The 18,394-nt window shown below is 43.2% G+C and overlaps 1 protein-coding gene and 1 long non-coding RNA gene across 4 annotated transcripts in view; one reads left to right on the plus strand and one right to left on the minus strand.

The window, feature by feature from the left end:
- VMP1 (vacuole membrane protein 1) overlaps positions 1 to 18,394 on the plus strand; it is a 61,971-nt gene that overhangs the window by 15,366 nt on the left and 28,211 nt on the right. For all 3 annotated transcript variants that reach the window (XM_068210648.1, XM_068210651.1, XM_068210649.1), the window contains exons 6-7: positions 10,520 to 10,687; positions 14,639 to 14,770. In XM_068210648.1, the coding sequence (XP_068066749.1) occupies positions 10,520 to 10,687; positions 14,639 to 14,770 (300 nt within the window). The remainder of the gene's footprint in view (positions 1 to 10,519; positions 10,688 to 14,638; positions 14,771 to 18,394) is intronic.
- Positions 6,063 to 12,532, minus strand: LOC137485883 (uncharacterized). The gene is made up of 2 exons (XR_011005482.1): positions 12,101 to 12,532; positions 6,063 to 7,056 (listed from the first exon to the last, which is right to left on the minus strand). It is a non-coding gene; the product is annotated as an uncharacterized lncRNA (long non-coding RNA).

An 18,394-nucleotide genomic window follows, 5' to 3' on the forward strand; every position in this document is an offset into this window, starting at 1 on the left:
TCCTGCCTCTCCCCCCAGCAGGGCAGTGCCTGGGAGATGGAATGGCATGGCATGAGCAGCCTCAGATTTGCTCTGAGTGTAGCTTCTGTCCTGAAGGTTGTGGAAGGAATTCCTGCTAAACAAAACCAAGTTTGTGCATTGAGCACTGTCAGACCCCAGGCCACTCAAAAGTTATTTTGGCACATGAAATCTTCCTAAGACCCCAGGCCACTCAAAAGTTATTTTGGCACATGAAATCTTCCTAAGACAGCACCACTTCTTTTCTTAAAGGAGGCGGAACCTTTCTTTTACTCTGTATTTAAAAATCAAAGTTCTAAATTACTTCAATGTAGAAAAATTAAATTCCATAATACGTCCCTTTGATCATTCTGTGAGATATGTGAACTTCGTAGAAGTACTTAGGCCATGACTTGAGCTGACACTGAAATAATTTATAGAAAATACAACTTTTCAGTTGGTTTATCAGTATAACTTATGGCAGCTGTTTGGGAGGTTAACAGCCTTGCAAAGATTACAGGGATGTGTCACTCAGGAAAATAAATTGAGTTTAATATTGTTAGAGAAGGTATTTATTTGGAACATAAAAGGGAAGGCTTCACATAACTTTGTTAGGAGGGGGAAACAGATTGAATCGATTACACTGAGTAATGAGAAGGTGGTTATGGAGTAAAATGTAATAAAAATGTACCATCAACATCTAAAGTGTAAACACTACAGGAGAAATACTGGTTTGCTTTAAATATATGAGGCAGATAAGCATGTTCCTGTTTCACTGAGGGAATTCCGTGAAGGCAGTGAGTGCAGGAACAACGAGAGGCCAGGATTTGTTTCTTTTTTTTTTTTCCCCTCCTGAGCAAGATTTAGTGATTAGCATGGTCAGTTAATACCTTCTGGGCACTGCCTGAGCACCTCGTGGTTTACACCTCGGTGGAAACCACGCGGTTGTTGCCACTAGATGGCAGAGGGAGTGTAAGAACAGCAGCTCCTGACCCTAACAAACCGTGTTTGAACTGTTAATATTCTTATCGCTGCAGCTGTACCAGCAAGGTGTACATGGAATATGTTATCACTGCAGTAAAACAGTGCTTGGTATCTGCTCAGCGTGAGAGGGAACAAGCAGTACTAACCTGAGGCTGCTGCTGCAGCTTTTAGGGGTGAACTCTTTCAGAGCGGTGGTCTGGATTTAACCCATCTGGAAACAACACAGTTAGAAGCTCTAGCTGTCAAAGGGAGGAGTTGTAACTGTTTTGCTTTGTTAATTGTACAGCAGTTCCCTGTAAAAGTAGAAATATGACACATTAATTGGGGCTCTCAATATTAACTTCTGCATTACCACTGATCTGCTTTCCATGCTCCATATACTTGAATTCTATTTCTTCATAATGGTAATAGAACTTATTCTTCTGTTGACTCAAAGAAACGAAAAGTTACAAAACAAATCCTCCCCTGCTTTAGTGCCTGGATTTGCTGGCAATAGAGAATAGGCCCAGTAAGTGCTTTCAAATTGCTTTTAATTAATTGCTCATTTTAAAGCTGTATGTACAGGGAGATTGTTGGGAATGCAATTACATGCTGGGAGAACAATGCCCTTGGGCCCACCCATGTGGTGCTGAGCTCTGCTGGGACTTGCAACACGGTCTGTGCCACCAGGGCACGTGGAGGAATTGATGGCATGTAGGCACCTGCTCAGGCTCCTTCAGCTGTCACACAGGTGCATCTGGATGAAATACACTGGATTAGCCATTTACTGCATATGGCCATTCCCAAGCACTGGGCAGGCCGTGGAAGTGGTTATGCAATGGCTGCAGGATATGAATGACTCTGATGTTTGCTTTCCCTGGCCTGCTTAGCTGTTTTTGCAGTGTTGAAAACTGTCATTTGTCTGCATCCTTCAGAGCATCTCTCACCAGCTGCTTTTTGGAGCTGCATTCCGGTGCCAGGAGAGATCCTGGGGTTAGCTGAGAAGAGAGTACTTGGAAATTGCTAAAAGTAGAATTTAAGGCAGCCTCAGTGTGGGAGGCTGCTGCTGCCTCAGGATCATTTCAGTTCACATCTGATCCTGGATTTTTTTGGTCACCAATCCTTGGTGCAAGAGGGACAGGTCGAGTGTGTCAGTTTGATACCAGGCTTTTAATTGCTGTTCCTGGGATTGGAGAGCTTTCTGTATGTTAGAAAGGGCCTGAACATTGTCTGATGTGTCAGTTCCTTGTTTAATGCTGCTTTCTTAGTTGTTGCCAGCATTGGATGTAAAATCTGACATGGTTTTTTGGGAAACAATTTGGCACTGAGCTAAGGGCTGGCACAGAGCAGATCTTCAACGCAGGAGCAGGGAAGCAGGCCACTCTTCCAAGAATCTTTTCCATTCTGACACTTTCAAAACAAGCCTGCTATTTTCCTGAAGCCCATTAAAGGTTTTTCACAATTCTTTAAAAACAACCCTTAAAAATAGGAATCTTGATGTGGTTCTGTAGGAACTAAAACTATTATGATTAATGACTCCACATACTGGTTTTAGCAGTCCATGGCCTTTTCCTCGCTCCTGAGATGTTTTCTGTTGGTGGTAGATTAAAATCCGAACAGCATGAATCACCTCATTACCAGCAGAGGATGGCTGAGGGTAACTCATGAGGAATTTTTGGTGTTTGTACATCTCTGAGAGATCTTTGCTGCTGAAAATGAATGAATGAGGTGGCGGTGCCGGAGGGGACAGGAGGTGCAGTGCTGGGTTGGGATCATGGGCTGAGCCCATCCCCACCCAAAGCTCTGCCTCGTGCTTTGGTTTCACTTCAGCTCTGAAAAACGGATTTTTGTCAAAGATGTGGCCAAAAAAAAACCGTGCTTAAAACGAGTGGTTGAGGGCGAGGTAATGCCGCCTCTCCCTGGGGAAGTGAAATCCCTGAAGGGATGAATGGCACCGAATTCCTCACCCCTCCAAAGCTCAGGGCGAGCTCTGGCTGTGTTCACATTGTTGGTGCTTTTGGTGCTTAAATGTGGATTTTGTTTGCTCAGGGGGTGTTGGCATTGTTGGTGTTTTTGGTGCTTAAATGTGGATTTTGTTTGCTCAGGGGGTGTTTGCATTGTTGGTGTTTTTGGTGCTTAAATGTGGATTTTGTTTGCCCATTGGGCTCGGCTGAGGGGGTACATTTTTATTTAACTGCTGAGGGGGTACATTTTTATTTAACTGCTGAGGGGGTACATTTTTATTTAAGTGCTGAGGGGGTTTGTGCTGGTGGCCGGGCCCTGGGCGAGCACAAACAGGAAATGTGAGGTACAATAGCAATGGCTGTGCCGAGGTCCAGCCCGGATATTTCAGCGCTGGAATATGTGGGTTTGTCAGGAATTCTTACAGTGCTGCTCGGCAGCACAGTGGAAGAGGGCACAGCAAAAAATAGAGAGCAGAAATACAGAAAAAAAATAAAAAGAGCAGAAATGTGCCTTTAGAGAGAAAAATGAGTCAGAAAGGCAGTGCCCTTCTTGCCTGTGCTGCCCTGAGAGAGCAAGGCTGGGTTTGTCTGCTTTGAGAGCCCAGCATCTCACTTTCATTCTGAATTGGTTCCCCACACCAGGGGTCACATTCTGGCCTCCCCAAACAGTCAGAGTTTGCAGCTGAAATGAGCCCTGGGTTGGCCCTACCCAAACTGGTTTAGGTTAGAATTTGAAGATTTAAAAGCCACATACTTGTGCAATAATGAGTCCATTATCTGGGAAAAAAAGATGTTGGTGGTGTAAATAATTATAAAAAAAACAAACCCACACAAATAAATGGTTTCCTGTCAGGACTACTAAAAGCTTTTTAAAGTCAAACCTAATTCCTTTTAGTTCTCTTGTTCCAGGAGCTGAGCTTGTAAGAGGACTCAGGATAAAAATTACTTAAGTCCTTCTTAAAAGAGAAGCTCACAGAACAGGACTTACTCTGCTTTTATGGAGTAGACAGAATAATTTAGAAACCCACACGACTTATTCTCATTTTCTTTTCTCCATTTACTTCCTCGTGACTAACACAGGAGTATTTTCATAGTAATTATCAGCTTCAGGAGAGGTTTTGCTCTTTCCACGCAGATCATTCAAAACTGTAGTGAGTAACCCAGAAAATGATGGTTCTGTGTGTAAAGGAAAAAGTGAGAAACAAAGGCTGAGCTGCCTCAGCCAGGTGGGAGGTGCAGCACTGCTCCCCTTCCCAGCGCTGAATTCTTCTTGTGAAGTGAGGTGTTCATTTCCAGCCCTCACTGTTCTCCAATTCTCACCTCAACTTGCAAGCCTAAAACAAAGGAAATAAAAAAGGGTTCTAATACCTGTGCTCACATTACTGCTATTGAATTGCTGAGGTGGCTGAAAGAAGAATATGTGGAGGGTGCAGAAGGCAGCAATTAATTGTAAAATAAGTCGAAATGGAGCCTGTTGGTGTGAGGGTCGTGTTTGTCTCTTACTCTGTCGTTTGTTTCTTTCCTGTCTTTAAACTACTTCCTCCAGCTGTCCTAAGCTTTCTACAATGAACTGAAATATCCTGGAATGTGTGAATCAACATAAAACTTTTTTTTTAAAATCCCTTTTGCGGTTATCTCCCTAGAAATTCCTGCTTCCAGCACACGTGGGCTCTGTTCTGCTTGAAACGAACATCGGTTTTAATAAGGCACTGCTGAACTGGGAGGGTGTGTGTAATTAACTGGACACTGCTGCTAAATCACTTGTGCAGTCTGGCTGGACCTTAAATCTTCTGGTGGCTCGCTTGCATTGTAAAAATCTGAGGTGAAAAGCGGTGTTTTCAAGGAGAAAAAGGTCCATTTGAAGTCTTGGTCCCCCTGAGTGCTCCTGTTGTTGTGTAGGATGGCCTTAGATTTTACAGAGAGGAAACCCAGCACTGCTGGCTTAGGTCAGGCTGTGCAAGAACAGTCCCGGGGTGATGGAGGAGTTAATGGGACGGTGGCTGCACCGTTTTCTTCCTCCTGAAGGTTGATGGACTTTACCTTTTAGAAGCTGACGCCCTTTTTTCATTATCTGCTCTCCACTTCCTCAACGTTTGTTCTGTCAGATCTCTGCCGGGAGGGCACATTGTGTTTTTTCCACATTTGCTCCCTTGGAGTTTCTACGTTTTTTTGGTGGTGGTGGTTTTTTTTTGTTTTTTTTTTAATGCACAGCCTGAACTTTATACCTTTCATGTCCTGCTTCCTGGAGCAGGTTGAAAATACCAGTAATTGTGCAGAAGAGTTTCTAATTGGAGATTCTTAAGCCAATCACCACTGCTGGTGGCAATTTGAATAAATGCTGAGGTTTACTCTTTAGATGTGAGGGGGTGGCTAGGGAAGGGCAAGAAGAGAACACTGACAGAGTATTTTATGATTTTATTAATGATTTTCTGTCAGCAGCAGAAGATAAACTTGAATTCTTGCAATTGTGCCTTCCCCTGACTTGAGTCTACCTGTTCCTACAGAAAGTAATGTAGGCACAGCCTTAAAAAAAAAAAATCTGCTTTTCATGTTACTCCTTAGAGCAACACTGTGGCCCTTTATACAGACAGTGGTGCCATGTGCTGCTCCCTCAGTGGCTCTTGTTTAGTCAAATTCAGAGGTTATGGCTGATCATTTGATCATTTGGAATTTCCATCAGCTCTGCACTGTCGGGCAAGGCTTGGCTGAAGTGGGAATAGAAACTTAACCACAGCCACGTGAGTGTAAAATTAATACACAGCTTGAAATGCTGTGGAGGTCTTCTAAACCCAGCCCTGACCACTTGATGGATGTTGGTGTCACTTGAGGATGCTCTAGGTACAGGATCCTCTGTCCCCAGCCCTGATTTCCAGCCAGCACCACATACCAGACATTATAAAATCATGAGACATTTTAATCTCGTAGCACAGACAGACAGACAAACTGCACATATTTACCAGCCACCTCCAGACCAAGCTTCTCCCTCTTAATCACAGAGCAGTTCTCTCTGTGGGTAGTTGTCCACTGCTCTGAGAGATAAAAAGATGCTGTAACTGTGGTATGACTTTCTGGAGAGGTGTAATGACTTCATGGATAAGTATGGGATGAGTCGTGGCCTGGGGCACCACTCAGAGGATGTTTCCCATGAGAAGCAAGCTTTTATTTTTCTAATTTATCTCCATCAACTGCATCATGACATGTTCCCCCCCTGTGCAAAGGCTGAGTCTTGAACCCAGTGTGAAGAGCAGCGTATCCATGGAGGAAAACAGATTTTTATTGCATTAAGTTCAGCAAGGAGTTCAGGGTAATATTTTTCTTGCTGGCAGACATATCACTTTTCTTTGAGAAATGTTTCTAAATTAAAGCCAGTCTAAAATTATATCTTCCCCAAAAATAAAAGGTTAAAATTAGATGTGGTTGTTCTTGTATCACTTGAGCAGCCTGGCTGTTCTGTGAAGGGGCATGTGAGAAGCCAGCACTTGATACAGGGTTTGTTTGGAGCTTTAATTGACTTCCCAGTCCAGGTGCTCAGAATGATTAATAATGTGAAAATAGGATTCATTTTTAATTGGATATTCAGTCACTTTTCCTTGTGGTAAAGACTTTCTGCTGTAAGAATTATACAGATCAGCATGTTTTTAAGGATTTTAACTCATGATTTTTTTTACATGTGGCTGCTGTCTCTTTCTACTTCCACAGATGAATTTCCAAGGATAATTTACAGATAAAAAGATTTCTACTTTTCAGAAATTTCATAATACATCACTTTAAGTTACTTCTGTGCCATTCCAACTTGGGTGCCTTCAACCACTGGAGTAAAACTCCTTTGAAGGCCTGTGAGTTCAAGAGTTCGAAGTTACCTTCTCTGAGACATTGGGGTTGTGCAGACAGGGATTTCCAAACTCCCCTGAACTGCTGTTGCTAAGAAATAGATTTATGTTGAGTTCATCTCGATGAGCAAATCCTGTCTTGTTTGATTTGCAAATTGTACAGATATTTCTAACACATCACATTCCGGCCTGACCACTGGCTCCTTCTGGTCGTCAGCAGTGGCAAGCGAATGTTTCTCACCCGAGTCAGCAGAATGCTTCTCAGTTTCTCCTCTGCTATCCTTTTTTAGTGCCTCCTGCAGCTTAAAAGGAAAAAAAAAATCATTGGAAGAGGGAAAGACAGTTAGTGTTCAGGATCTTACATGCCTTGAGTTTTCCTGGTTTGGCCAGGAGCACATCTGAATTGCCTGGGATTTAGTGTTGGGTGTGATGGGGTTTGAAGCAGTTTTGTCCTTTTCAAAGGTAGAGCTACAGTCACAGTCCAAGGGGGACATTTGAGAGGACTTCCCCAAGTGTGGAAACAAACTGAGCTATTGCAGGGAGGCAAAACACTCAGTATTTCCTGCGGCCCCACGCAGAGGAGGAGGAGAGGGTGGAGAAGGTGTTATTTGTGAAGAGGATTAAAAAACTGGATGAGAATGAATCCTCCTGGCTGTAGAGTCAGGGGTTTTCCAAAGGTGGCACCTCGAGCCTGTTTGAAGCTGGTTTCCTGCTCCATTCAGAGTTAAACCATCACTAAACAGAAATGAACCCCCTCAATCCTCCTGCTCTCCTCCCAGCCCTGGGCCTCTTCAGCCAAGCGTTGTTTGGAGGTACCCAGGGCTTTGGGGAAGCTCCAGAAGCAGATGCTGGGGCTGTTGCTCTGAGCCTGGCCTGGGACAGAGTCCCTGTGACCCACAGGACACCCAGACACGGGAGGAGGACACGGGATTGCTCTGCCTCCCTTCGCCTCGCTCCGGTTCCGTGCCACGCTCCGAACAAACCATTTGCACTTTATTCCTCATTCCAGTTCAAATGTGGCTTCTGTGGCTTCCACCACTCCAACTTTTTTTCCATTATAGAACTGTTTACATTGCTCTGGGAGAGTTCTGTTCCCTTGGCCTGGCCTTCAGGTGGCTGTTAGCAGCTGTTTGGTGAAATGCCTTTTTTTTTCTTTTTCCATTGGCTACTCCCTGTGAAATTTTCCTTTTGCAGACATTTGTTGAGACTGGGAGGGCTCTCAGCAGGAGGGTTTGGAGGTTGTTCAGCCACTTGCAGGGTGGCAGCTCTGCTGGGAGAGGCTCCTGCAGCATCTCCACTTGGGCATTTTGTCCTTGTGTGCTCCCCTGGGATTTTAGGACCTGCTTTATCCACTTTGGGAAGAAATTTGGGTGATGCTGAAGCTTTGCAAGGGCTGGGGGCTGCTTGTCACTACTGATAGTAGTGATTAAATTTGTCTTTTGCTATTCTAAATAAGCTGGCTGTAGTTCCTCTGTGCTGTGGTGTGTATTCCAAATTTTGTGGAAGTGAAAGCCCCACCTCTGGATTTAGAATCTCACTGCTTTGGCCATGGCCTCGAGGGAATGAGGGAATGGTCATTTACAACTCAAACACGGGGGAATTTCCTCCATGCAAATCTGCCTTTCAGGAGAGTTTCACTGCAAATTTCTGCAAGTGAAAACCATTAATTTTAGGATGAAGGCTTGAGACTTTTTTTTTTTTTTTTTTGTCCCAAGGTAGCTGTCAGACCTAGGGAGGGGCAAGCAGGGGATGGGATTAAATTCCCCAGGTTTCAGACTGGAGAAAGGGTTCCCAGGTTTGCCATAAATGTACTTTACAATTTTAGAGAGGTTTCAGATCTCTTTGCATCTGCCCTTGATGAGTGAAATAGAGATGTTATTTATTTAGCTCTGGAGCTGCTGTGGAGATGATCTTGCTAAAGGTACCGAGAAGTTTATTGCCATTAGGGCCTGTAGAAATATTAATAATATAAATTATTACTCCTTGGTTCATTCTTCCAGTCTTTGTTCTCCCTTCCATATCAAAATCTCTCTTGTGTATCAATTTCTGGATCCCCTCTTTTTCAGTTTTATTTCATTGAACCTTTTTCTTCTCCTCAAGAGAGACTGTGCCTCATTTATCATCTCACAGATTTTGTATTTCTGCAATCCAAAATACACCCAAGCACTTGGAATGAGTCTCCTGTAAAGCAACAAGGAATAAATAAAAGCATTTTCGTGCTCTCAGAGCAGCTTGTCCTCTACCAGTTGCATGCCAGAAGAATGGGTTTATTTGGAATTGTTTGCATATGACAACAGTAGTTGTAGCTACCATACAGAAAATAGAACTGGGATTTCATTTCAACCTTCTTAATTCACCGCCACTTAAAAATTACAGTGTGGATGTCACTGCTCTGAAATGTTGGTGGGTGAACCTCATCTCGCAGCAAATCCAGGAGTGCTGGAGCTTCCCCCGTTGTGTGGGACCTGCGCTGGAGTTTCACCCTTTAATGTGCAAATGAAGCTTGTGGGGCTGCATGTGTCCCTGGCTCCTGCATTTCCAAGGGAGCTCTGAGCAGGGCTCAGCTCTGTCACACTTTCCCTCTGCTCTGCGATAAATTCAGCTTTGATTTTTTGGGGGGGGTTATGTCAAACTCCCTTATTGCGCTAATAAAATGAAAATCAGTTAAGATTGCAGATAAAAACGTAGATGAAAATTGCTGGCAATATTTCCCAGCACGTTGTCAAAACCTATCAAATAATGAAGAGCAGAAGTTAAGTTTGTGTAAATTGTTCTGCACTTAATGAAACATTCAGATTTATTTAAATGTGTGGGTTTACATAAAGATCTCACTTTAATGCAGTAATTTTATTTTTTTCCCCTCCCTCTTCCCTGGACAGTGTTTCCATGACCTCTGTTAAGTGATTGTTTTTTAGCTGCAGTGTCTGGTGTTCAGATTGTTTGAATTGCTTCTCAGTTCTTTTGTATTAAAAATAATGGCAATTCTTTCAGGTTTTTAAACTATGTAGCGGTTCATTTCTTGAATAGATTTTTATGCTGCTTTTATTTGGAGGTTTGTCCAAAAAAATCTTTTAGTGTAAGATGGAGACTAAAATTAATTCAGTTAAATGGTATTTAAATAACGTTTAAGTTTTGAATTACATTTCAAACCATTTTTTAGCAAAAAGCACTAAGGCCCCTTTCTTGTTTATTCAGAAAAAACAGACACAAATTAAACAACTGGTTGTTGGAGAAAAATACAGAAGTTAAGGAAGTCTGCTGCAAGATGTCATTAAACCCAGTCATTAAAAAAATCAATATATAATTTAAATGCCTAATCCTCTAAAAGCAGCAGTAGGGAAAACACCTCCTCTAATAAAGCTGCAGGTCATAAATACTTTAAGGAGAACATTGTAAAATACTTGAAAATTCCTGTTTTTTAAAAAAAGTAAGGATTCTTATTTCTCTTTGGCAACCTTCTAAGTGGCAGGGCAAAAGCTGAAAGGCTGCCTAACATTTCAGTGGATCAAAAGAAATATTTAATTTTTTAAGTACATTAGTAGCTCAGCATTGTGATTCAGATGGTCTTAAAAGAAACTCCAACAAACAAGAATTGTACATAAATAACATTATTTAAAGAGAGAAGCACTAAGTGTTAGCCTAGGGACAAATGTGGAGGGGGGAAGAGGGGGCTAATTTTAATTTTTATTCTAACTCACATAAAATACAAATGAAATTTCTTTGGTTTTTTTTTTTTTTTTTTTTTTTTTTTTTTTTTTTTTTCAGGGTCCACACATAGCCTCAGTCACTCTTGCTGCCTATGAATGTAACTCTGTGAATTTCCCTGAGCCTCCTTACCCAGATCAAATTATCTGCCCTGATGAGGAGACAACTGAAGGCTCCATCTCCTTGTGGGCAATCATCTCCAAAGTCAGGCTGGAGGCCTGCATGTGGGTAAGGCTTGTTTAAAAACCTGCAAATTCCATTTGTGTGTTTAATTTCTGTGGCCAGCAATAGACAAAAATTCCTCGGTTAGCAGAATAATGATGCCCAAGGTAATGTGAGAAGTGAACCTTTTAGCCCTGATCATTTTAATGCTTTCTAATAGGATATTCCTGGGATAATTTTATTAGCTGCAGTGCTGTTTGCTAAATACCAGCAGAGAACGTGAAGGCTGTTGATGTAAAAAGTAAATTTTAGGAAGGGTGGCTGCACCCCAGATGATCTGGCAGCTCTCAGGTCTAAGCAAGAAATAATTCAATAATTTTGGGGCTGTAACGTGAGTGAAGCTGCAGTTCTTCATTTGCAGGATTCAGCTTGTTCTGGGCTGCAGCAGTAAATTGCATTTAATTAAAAAGTGTTCTTTTCCACATTTTTGCATATTTTATTTCTGTTTCTCTGCCTGTTTCCCCTTTTCACTTAAAAGCTGACCTGCTTTTCCTGTTTAAGTGAATCAGGGTCTTAGGAAACGCTGTCATTGGAACTTCCTTTCCGTTTTCCTCCTTTTTTTTTCTCTGCACTTCTTGTAGAAGTTTAATTTTTGGAGGATTTTGGTCAGCCAGGCTGTTTCTTTCGTTACATGTTGATCATTTTGAATTGCAGTTTACACAGATGCATCTGCTGTGAACTACAAGCCAAATTAACTTTATTTTGCTGCTGACTTCCTGTCCTTGCTGGCGATTTAATTACTAAATTCTTGGTTGTCCAACTCAAATGCAGAGAAAGGAAATTCTAAAAACAGTATCTGATGCCTGCCCTGGTATTTTTTAGTATATAAGGCAACTGGTCACTACAATTTTTTAAATAGCAGCAGTTGTGTTAGTTACAAAAATTCCAGTCAGGTTGTGTGAGTTGAGAGACTGAAATCAAAATAGTAACAGAGAAAGTGGACTCACAGCCCTGTCAAAAAGCAAAATACAGCTTAAATTTCACTCTTAATGAAAGGCCAGAATTGCCTGAAAGCTCAGTAAGTAGCTAATCATACAAATACTTACAAGAGTATAAATAATATCTAATATTTCTTTTTATTTTCTTGCTCACCCCCCCTCTGCTGAAATCTGTTTAATAGAGACAAGCAATAAAAATGGCATTTACAGCGACGTTTCTAAGGTTGCAAAATAAAAATGCAGCTGAGGGTAAACATCTCTTGCTTCATCTGCAGCATGTTAAAACTGAGCGATGAGGAGAATTAAGTTCAGGAATGAGTGAGCAGAGTTGCAGCCTCTGGAATCTCGTGTCCTCCAGAACAAGCAGTGCTCAGTGGCCTGAGCTCCTTGGATTAGATTAGGGAAAGGACAAGGGAATAGGAACATTTGTATCCCACTTTTTCACCCTTTCCTCCCCTTTTTCAAATTCCCTGTCAGCTACCTTTGCTCTGAACTCTGTCTCCTCTGGGTTTTCCCTGGGGAGCATCCTCTGTCCTCCAGTGGTGTCTCTGTAATGTTATGCTTTCTTGGAATGTTTCGTGAGTACATAAACATTGCTTGCTAATTTCCTGTAAGCCAAATCAAGTTGGCAATTGCTGCTGCTCTGCTTCCAGAGTGTTTCTTTTGTCCTAATTCCAGCTCGCTTCTTATGGAAGCTGTGGAAGAGAGTTATTTTGGATTCTGTCACTCTTAAGCTAAATGTCCACTTTGCAGAGATAATGGTGACTTCCCGAAAGTGAAAAGGCTGATTTTTGCAGATCACCCCAGGATGACTTTGCAGAGCTGTGGCTGTAAAGCTGCCCAGGCTGAGTGTCCTGTGGGCTGAAATGTGAGGATTTATCTGCACAAGGGTCACCAAACCATCGGCAGCCAACTTCAGCCGGAGATTCAAATCATTCCTAGTCCCCATTCCTAGTCCCCGTCTTGTCAGTGATGGCCATTCCTGCTGGTAATGAGTGTTACAAGGATTAAATATCCCTGTGCCCAAGGAATTATTAGGTGGGATGAAAATGATGCTTTTTTCAATCCCTATAAAGTTGGCTCCAGCAGCCCTGGCCTGCAGAAGGGCTCAGAAACAATCTCTTAGGTGAATGCCAGTTTTCACAGCCTCCCAGCCCACAGGGACAAGGAATTCAATAGTGCCCTATATTTTTAATATGTTGCAGCCTTTTTGGTTTTTTACAAGAAATAAGGGGAAAGAATAAAAATGTTTAATTGCTCGGGATTAGCAGAACAGGCTGCCTGTGTCCTGAGCAGGATCAAATCTGTTTAAAAGACTCTTTCTAGTGGAGTAATTTCCCAGTTTCCTTTTCTGAATGTAAAAGAATTTTGATTAGCATTTGCCTTTCCAATTTGTTGTGAGTCCAAGGAATCTCCATGTAAAACTGGCATTCAGAGTTAAATGGTGAAAAATATCTAATGTTACAAAAAGCAGTTAAATAGTTACTGGTTTGGAATGCTTAATTGCTGCTTTTTTTTTTTCTTTTTTTTTTTTTTTTGCCTTTATGTACTTAAGGAACCTATCTCCTGCAGACATGAAATCATATGATTTTTGTTGCACTTCTGAAATGTTTTGTAATAATGAGCATGTGACTTATCCAATTTAAAGAAAGTTCATGTCCAGTACACACATGCAAACCTCTTCCTCAGTTCACAGAACGAAGCCAAGGCAAATTGGCAGAGCCTGGAGGAGTAATGTGACTTTTTCTTCTTGCATCACCCTGAGAACATAACCTCAAGTTAATTTTTCTGAAGTGTTCTTGCTACTGTTTTCAGGCTTATCTTCCCCTTGTGCCAGAAGTATGCAGATTAATGAAGTTCAGCTTGTTGCAGTCATTTAATTTTTTTTTTCCTGTGGAAAACAAGGGCATAAACATTTGAGGTCTTGTGCACTTTGGGTGCCTAAACTGAGAATTTAACAGCTTGGGTAACTGCGGTGGTATTTAAAACCACAACCTGTTGATTTGGAATATCCACAGCAGCTGGAATTCTTGCTTGCAGCTGTGTCTAGAGCAGGAACAAAGGAAATTGAAAAGCTTTCACGTTGCTTCAAAGGAGGAGAAAAGCATTTGTTACTCACTGCTGACCCTGGGAGAGAAAAGCCATCTGCAGGGAGCACATTCCCGGGCAGTGCCCAGCTATTGTCTCTTACCTGCCCTAAATTTAAACCATCCTGAGTTAATTCCAAGTTCCTGTTCCATTAGCCTCTGTTTATCCATATGTTCAATCTTAGCTTGTCTCTCTTTTTTCCCTTGGTTAAGCTAAAGCTGCCTTTACCCACAAGACTGAAATGAGTCATTTGATGTCCTGAGAAAACAAATACAATTTTCCTGCGGTGAGAAAGCAGCCGTCCTTTCATCTGGGGTTGGCTCCAGCTATCCCAGCTGAAGGGGAGGGAAGACTCAAGCTCAGGCTTTGCTTAACTTTTTTTCCCCTTGCTGTAGTAAAACCTGAGTCTGTTTTCTAACAAACACTTGCCCAGAGTCTCATGACTGAACAAGCAAACTCCGGGACAGCACCGGGGAGGAGCTCCCAGATTACTCTGGAGGCCCCTGGGGATCAAGGGTTGTCACATGCTGGGGAATGTGTCTGGCATCATGTGCTGGGGTGAGACACAGCAGTGCTGACTCAGGATGTGGGGGACAGCAGGGATGTGGGGGACAGCAGGGCCACCAGCTCCAGCCTCCCACGGCTCCGGCCACGCGCCGCTCCACGGGGGCCCCAGGGATGCCACAGTCGTGTCTCCTTGACCCTGCAACCCCCAGGCTTTCCCCTGCACAGGGAGAAGAAAGGGAAATAGGGATTCAAAGGGAACAGCATTCTGTTGGAAATGATGGGAATTCCGACCTGGTGGATGAAAGCAAAGTGCTTCAAACAGCTGGTCTTGTCGGCTCGGAGAATGGCCACGGGATTTGTGCGTGTCACATGTTTTGTGTTTGGGAATAAACAGGAAAATAAATCAGGATTGTTCTTTTCCCAGGGTGCTGGTACAGCCATTGGAGAGCTGCCCCCCTATTTTATGGCGAGGGCAGCCCGGCTGTCGGGTGCTGAACCTGATGATGAGGAGTACCAGGAATTCGAGGAGATGCTGGAACACGCAGAAACTGCACAAGTAAGGACAGCCTGTAAAACAACAGAGTTAATAAAGCACAGAGCAACTCAGAGGGAGTAAATAACCATTCCAATTAAACCAGAAGGGGCCAAAGAATCAGTTGGTGTGAGCTCACAATAGACTTCCCAGGGATGGAAAAAGATCCTGCAGTGGGTAATACCTGTGGTGATGGGAGGACAAGAATGCAGCTTGTTGAAGCAGATAAAATAGTGCAGCCAAGTATTTGCTACAAGTATTGCAATTATTTAGAGTTCCAAGAACAGCACAATAAAGGTAGGGAGACACTGGGCTGGGAAAACAGGGGTGGAGGTGCTGCTGCTCCATAATCCTGGTTGTTCTGGCTGCATTTAAAGCCTCCCTGGGCCAGAGATGATTTTCAGCCTCAGCTCATCCCTTTCAGGTGACATTTGCCTGCCTTCCCACTGGCACCCTCAGGGACCAGTGTGTGACCCATTCATCAGCCTGAGGACACATTTTTCCTGATGTGGAAATGCAGCAAAACTGCTCCAAGTCCCTTTTTGTTGCTCTCGTCATTTATTTTCTTCAGGGCTTGAATAGTGCACAGTGTGCAATTGATGCTGCACATCAGTCAGGTACTGCTGTGGATAATTTTTCCTTCAGGTCAGGAGTTTGCATCCTGGTCACGAGTTCCTGATAGTGTTTTAGATGAAATTAAACATTTTTTCCTCATGCTGCTTGCCACCGAATTTTTCCCTCTGTATTTTTCCTTCTTATCCTGTTTTGTCTGCCACTAAGTTGAAACGGGTCATGAGACTGCTGTTAAAAACCAGCAGATGCTATTTACCATGCACTGATGTCTTTAAACTCCTCTGCCAGGATATTTTCTGGAGATAAGTATACACTTTTCCCTCCTTCAAAAAAATGGATGAAGCTTTTCCATGAAAGTGGTTTGTCTGGAAATACTGAGTGCAATCTAGTAATTCTAACAGTAAACCCTGTGTTTTCCAAAAGCCTCCCCCTACTAGAAGGTTCTAAAGGGTTTTTCTGCTATTATAAATAGTAAAATCTTTTATTTTTTAAAAGATGCAGCGGGGGGAAAAAAAGAATCTGCTTTGTTCTTTACTCTCCCATCAATCTTTGCTTTGCAAAGTAATCCCTTAACTGTACAAAAATCAAATTGTGGTAAAAAAAAACAACTAAACCAGTTCAATACATGACTTCAGTATCTGTGTTTACTGAAACTCTCCCAGCAAATTATATGTGTGTGCAGTTGTGGGAGCAGCCAGAGATGGTTTCCAGAACGCAGAATGAGATTCTTGGGAAGAAAATTTTTGCTAGAGAGCATTTTGTCAGGCCAGGCCAAACTATAGCTGTATTGACTGCCTGGAGTAAACAAATGACCTTGTGGAATTAATGAAGGAAAATGGTGCTGTTATTTACCAGTACTTTTGATTTTATTTTCTTGGCAGTTGAGTTTGGATTGAAGCGTGTTGTTTTGTGGATGGATGGCCAGGGAAAAAAAAAAATCTTTCAAACTCCACTTGTGGTTTGGTTTCTATAAACTCTTTTAACATGAGGCTTTGACAATCCGATTAAATTGTATTGTGCTCATAAAACTGACAGTTCAGTTTTTTCCATTTGCTAATGTGACTTCCTTTTTGCTTTTGGCTTCAATCATGTTTTCTCTGGATGTCTGTGGGAGACAGGCCTGCCTTTCCTATGACCTCTGTAAATCCCAATCTCCAGCACAGCTTATCACTCTTTGCCCTGTAATTTGTATTCATGAGCAGTGGTGATGTCTATTTCTAAATTGCTCATTAACAATTGTTATTACCTCCATCAGCTTTCTCCCACTCTGCCTGAGTTTGAAGCCTCGCACAGGGGCTGTGACAAGTGTCCTGTGCCTTGGGGATGCTGCAAATGCTTGATGTCAAGTGACAGGAGCATTTTTTCAGTATAAAGGTCTCCTTGCATCCAGCTTTTTTGGAAGGTTTGGGGATGGATGCTGGATTTTGAAGAATAGCTGGGCTGCTCTTTGCCTACGAGGCAGAGCCAGCTGCTTTGACGTTTTTGCTGCGTGTGAGTTGTTCAGAGAGCTCATTGCTGCTGTTTCTCGAAAACAATGGTAATTTGGAGAAACAGATGAGCATCTTCTCTGGTGAGAATAGATCGTGGCTACAGCATCCAGCCTGAAGGATCTGGGAGGGGGAATATTCTCCTGGCTGGGCCACAAAAAAAAACCAAAAAACCAAAAAAGGGACCTAAGAGGATTAAACAGCCTAAAGGTTTAGTGCTCCATTCAGAGTTACACAGACAGAGTAAAACGCCATTTACTTTAAAGACTGTTGATGGATTTTCTGTCCTGAGTGTCAGATCTGAGTGACCTGTCTCCTTGTGCTGGCTTTTGAGAGAGCTCATTAACCTGCAGCCGATGTGTCTGTGCTGTACTTTCCACTAGCACACTGGAGAAAAAGCCCCTTATTTTAAAGGAACACTGACTTCTCCTTCCTGGGTGTCCCTTTGTGTGCTGACCAGTGAGTCCCAGTTCCGTGCAGGGAGTGTCACAGCTGCCTCGTGGCCATGCCCTGCAGAAGGGGGTGGCTTTCCTTTGTCCCCAGAGCTGCCACAAGGCAGAGCCCAGGATTTGTTCATACTTAGGGCGGCGTTTAAAACCCACCCGCTTTTCTAACAGCAGCTCAGCTGCTGTAAACTCTCTTCCAGTCGGATTGCAGAGCGAAGGAGGGTTTTATCAGAGCTCGCCTTTCAGGCACAGGGAGTTTCTCCAGTGCAGCCCTTCCAAGCAGCCTCAGTTAGGGGAAGTGATGCACTGCTCAGTGCTGGGGCAGCACTTGGGTAATGACACAGTCCCACACACTTGGTGCAGTTTTGTGTCCCCGCACACACGAGCAGGGACTCTCTTTTGCCAGTTTTATAGTTGCTGGTTGGTAATTTTTCTCGGTTCTCTGTCATGCTGAAACACTTCAAGCTGAGGAGTGAAAAAGCAGCTTTTGGTGCCAGCTTCCCTCAGGGTACTCGGTGACAGTGCGTGGGCTTTGCTAAGAGGGGAAAGTACTGATATCTCTGCATATCTAATCCTTAATGGCCGTGAGTGTTTGGCTTCATTAAGTGACATTTCTTTAAGAACTAATGATTTACACATCGGGGGTTTGCTTCTGTGCAGCCTCGCCCGCAGCCAAATTTCCACGTAAAAATATTTCCTAGTTGCCTATGTTACTATCAGCCACCGCTGTTTGTTTACTCTCCGAGCTGTGTCGTGCCTCGGGAAGAATACAGGCTCGGAGAAGGGTTAAATCCATAGAAAAGCCGAGGTGCAGCAGGACTGGTTTGGAAATGACTGAGTGCCATCTGCACACTGGCTGTCAGTTGTTGCTGGGACCTGTTTTTGCCTCCACTGAACCTTTACTGGTTGTGGTTTGTCTGGCCATCACATGACTTCTCTGAAAATTCCCCCTCCCCTCCATTTCCAGTAAACTGTTTGAACAGGAGTGACTCAGACTGAAACCAGCTTCCCTGTAACCACAGGGCTTGTTAAAGAATTTGTCAACGTGGACTCGAGAGGGTTTGTATTAAACTGAGCTGCACCCGCCTGCCTCGGCTGGGGCAGGACTTCCAGCGAGCCCCTTCGTGCTCGCCGAGGGCTGC

The sequence above is a fragment of the Anomalospiza imberbis genome, chromosome 20 (genome assembly GCF_031753505.1).
Source record: "Anomalospiza imberbis isolate Cuckoo-Finch-1a 21T00152 chromosome 20, ASM3175350v1, whole genome shotgun sequence".
NCBI lineage: Eukaryota > Metazoa > Chordata > Aves > Passeriformes > Viduidae > Anomalospiza > Anomalospiza imberbis.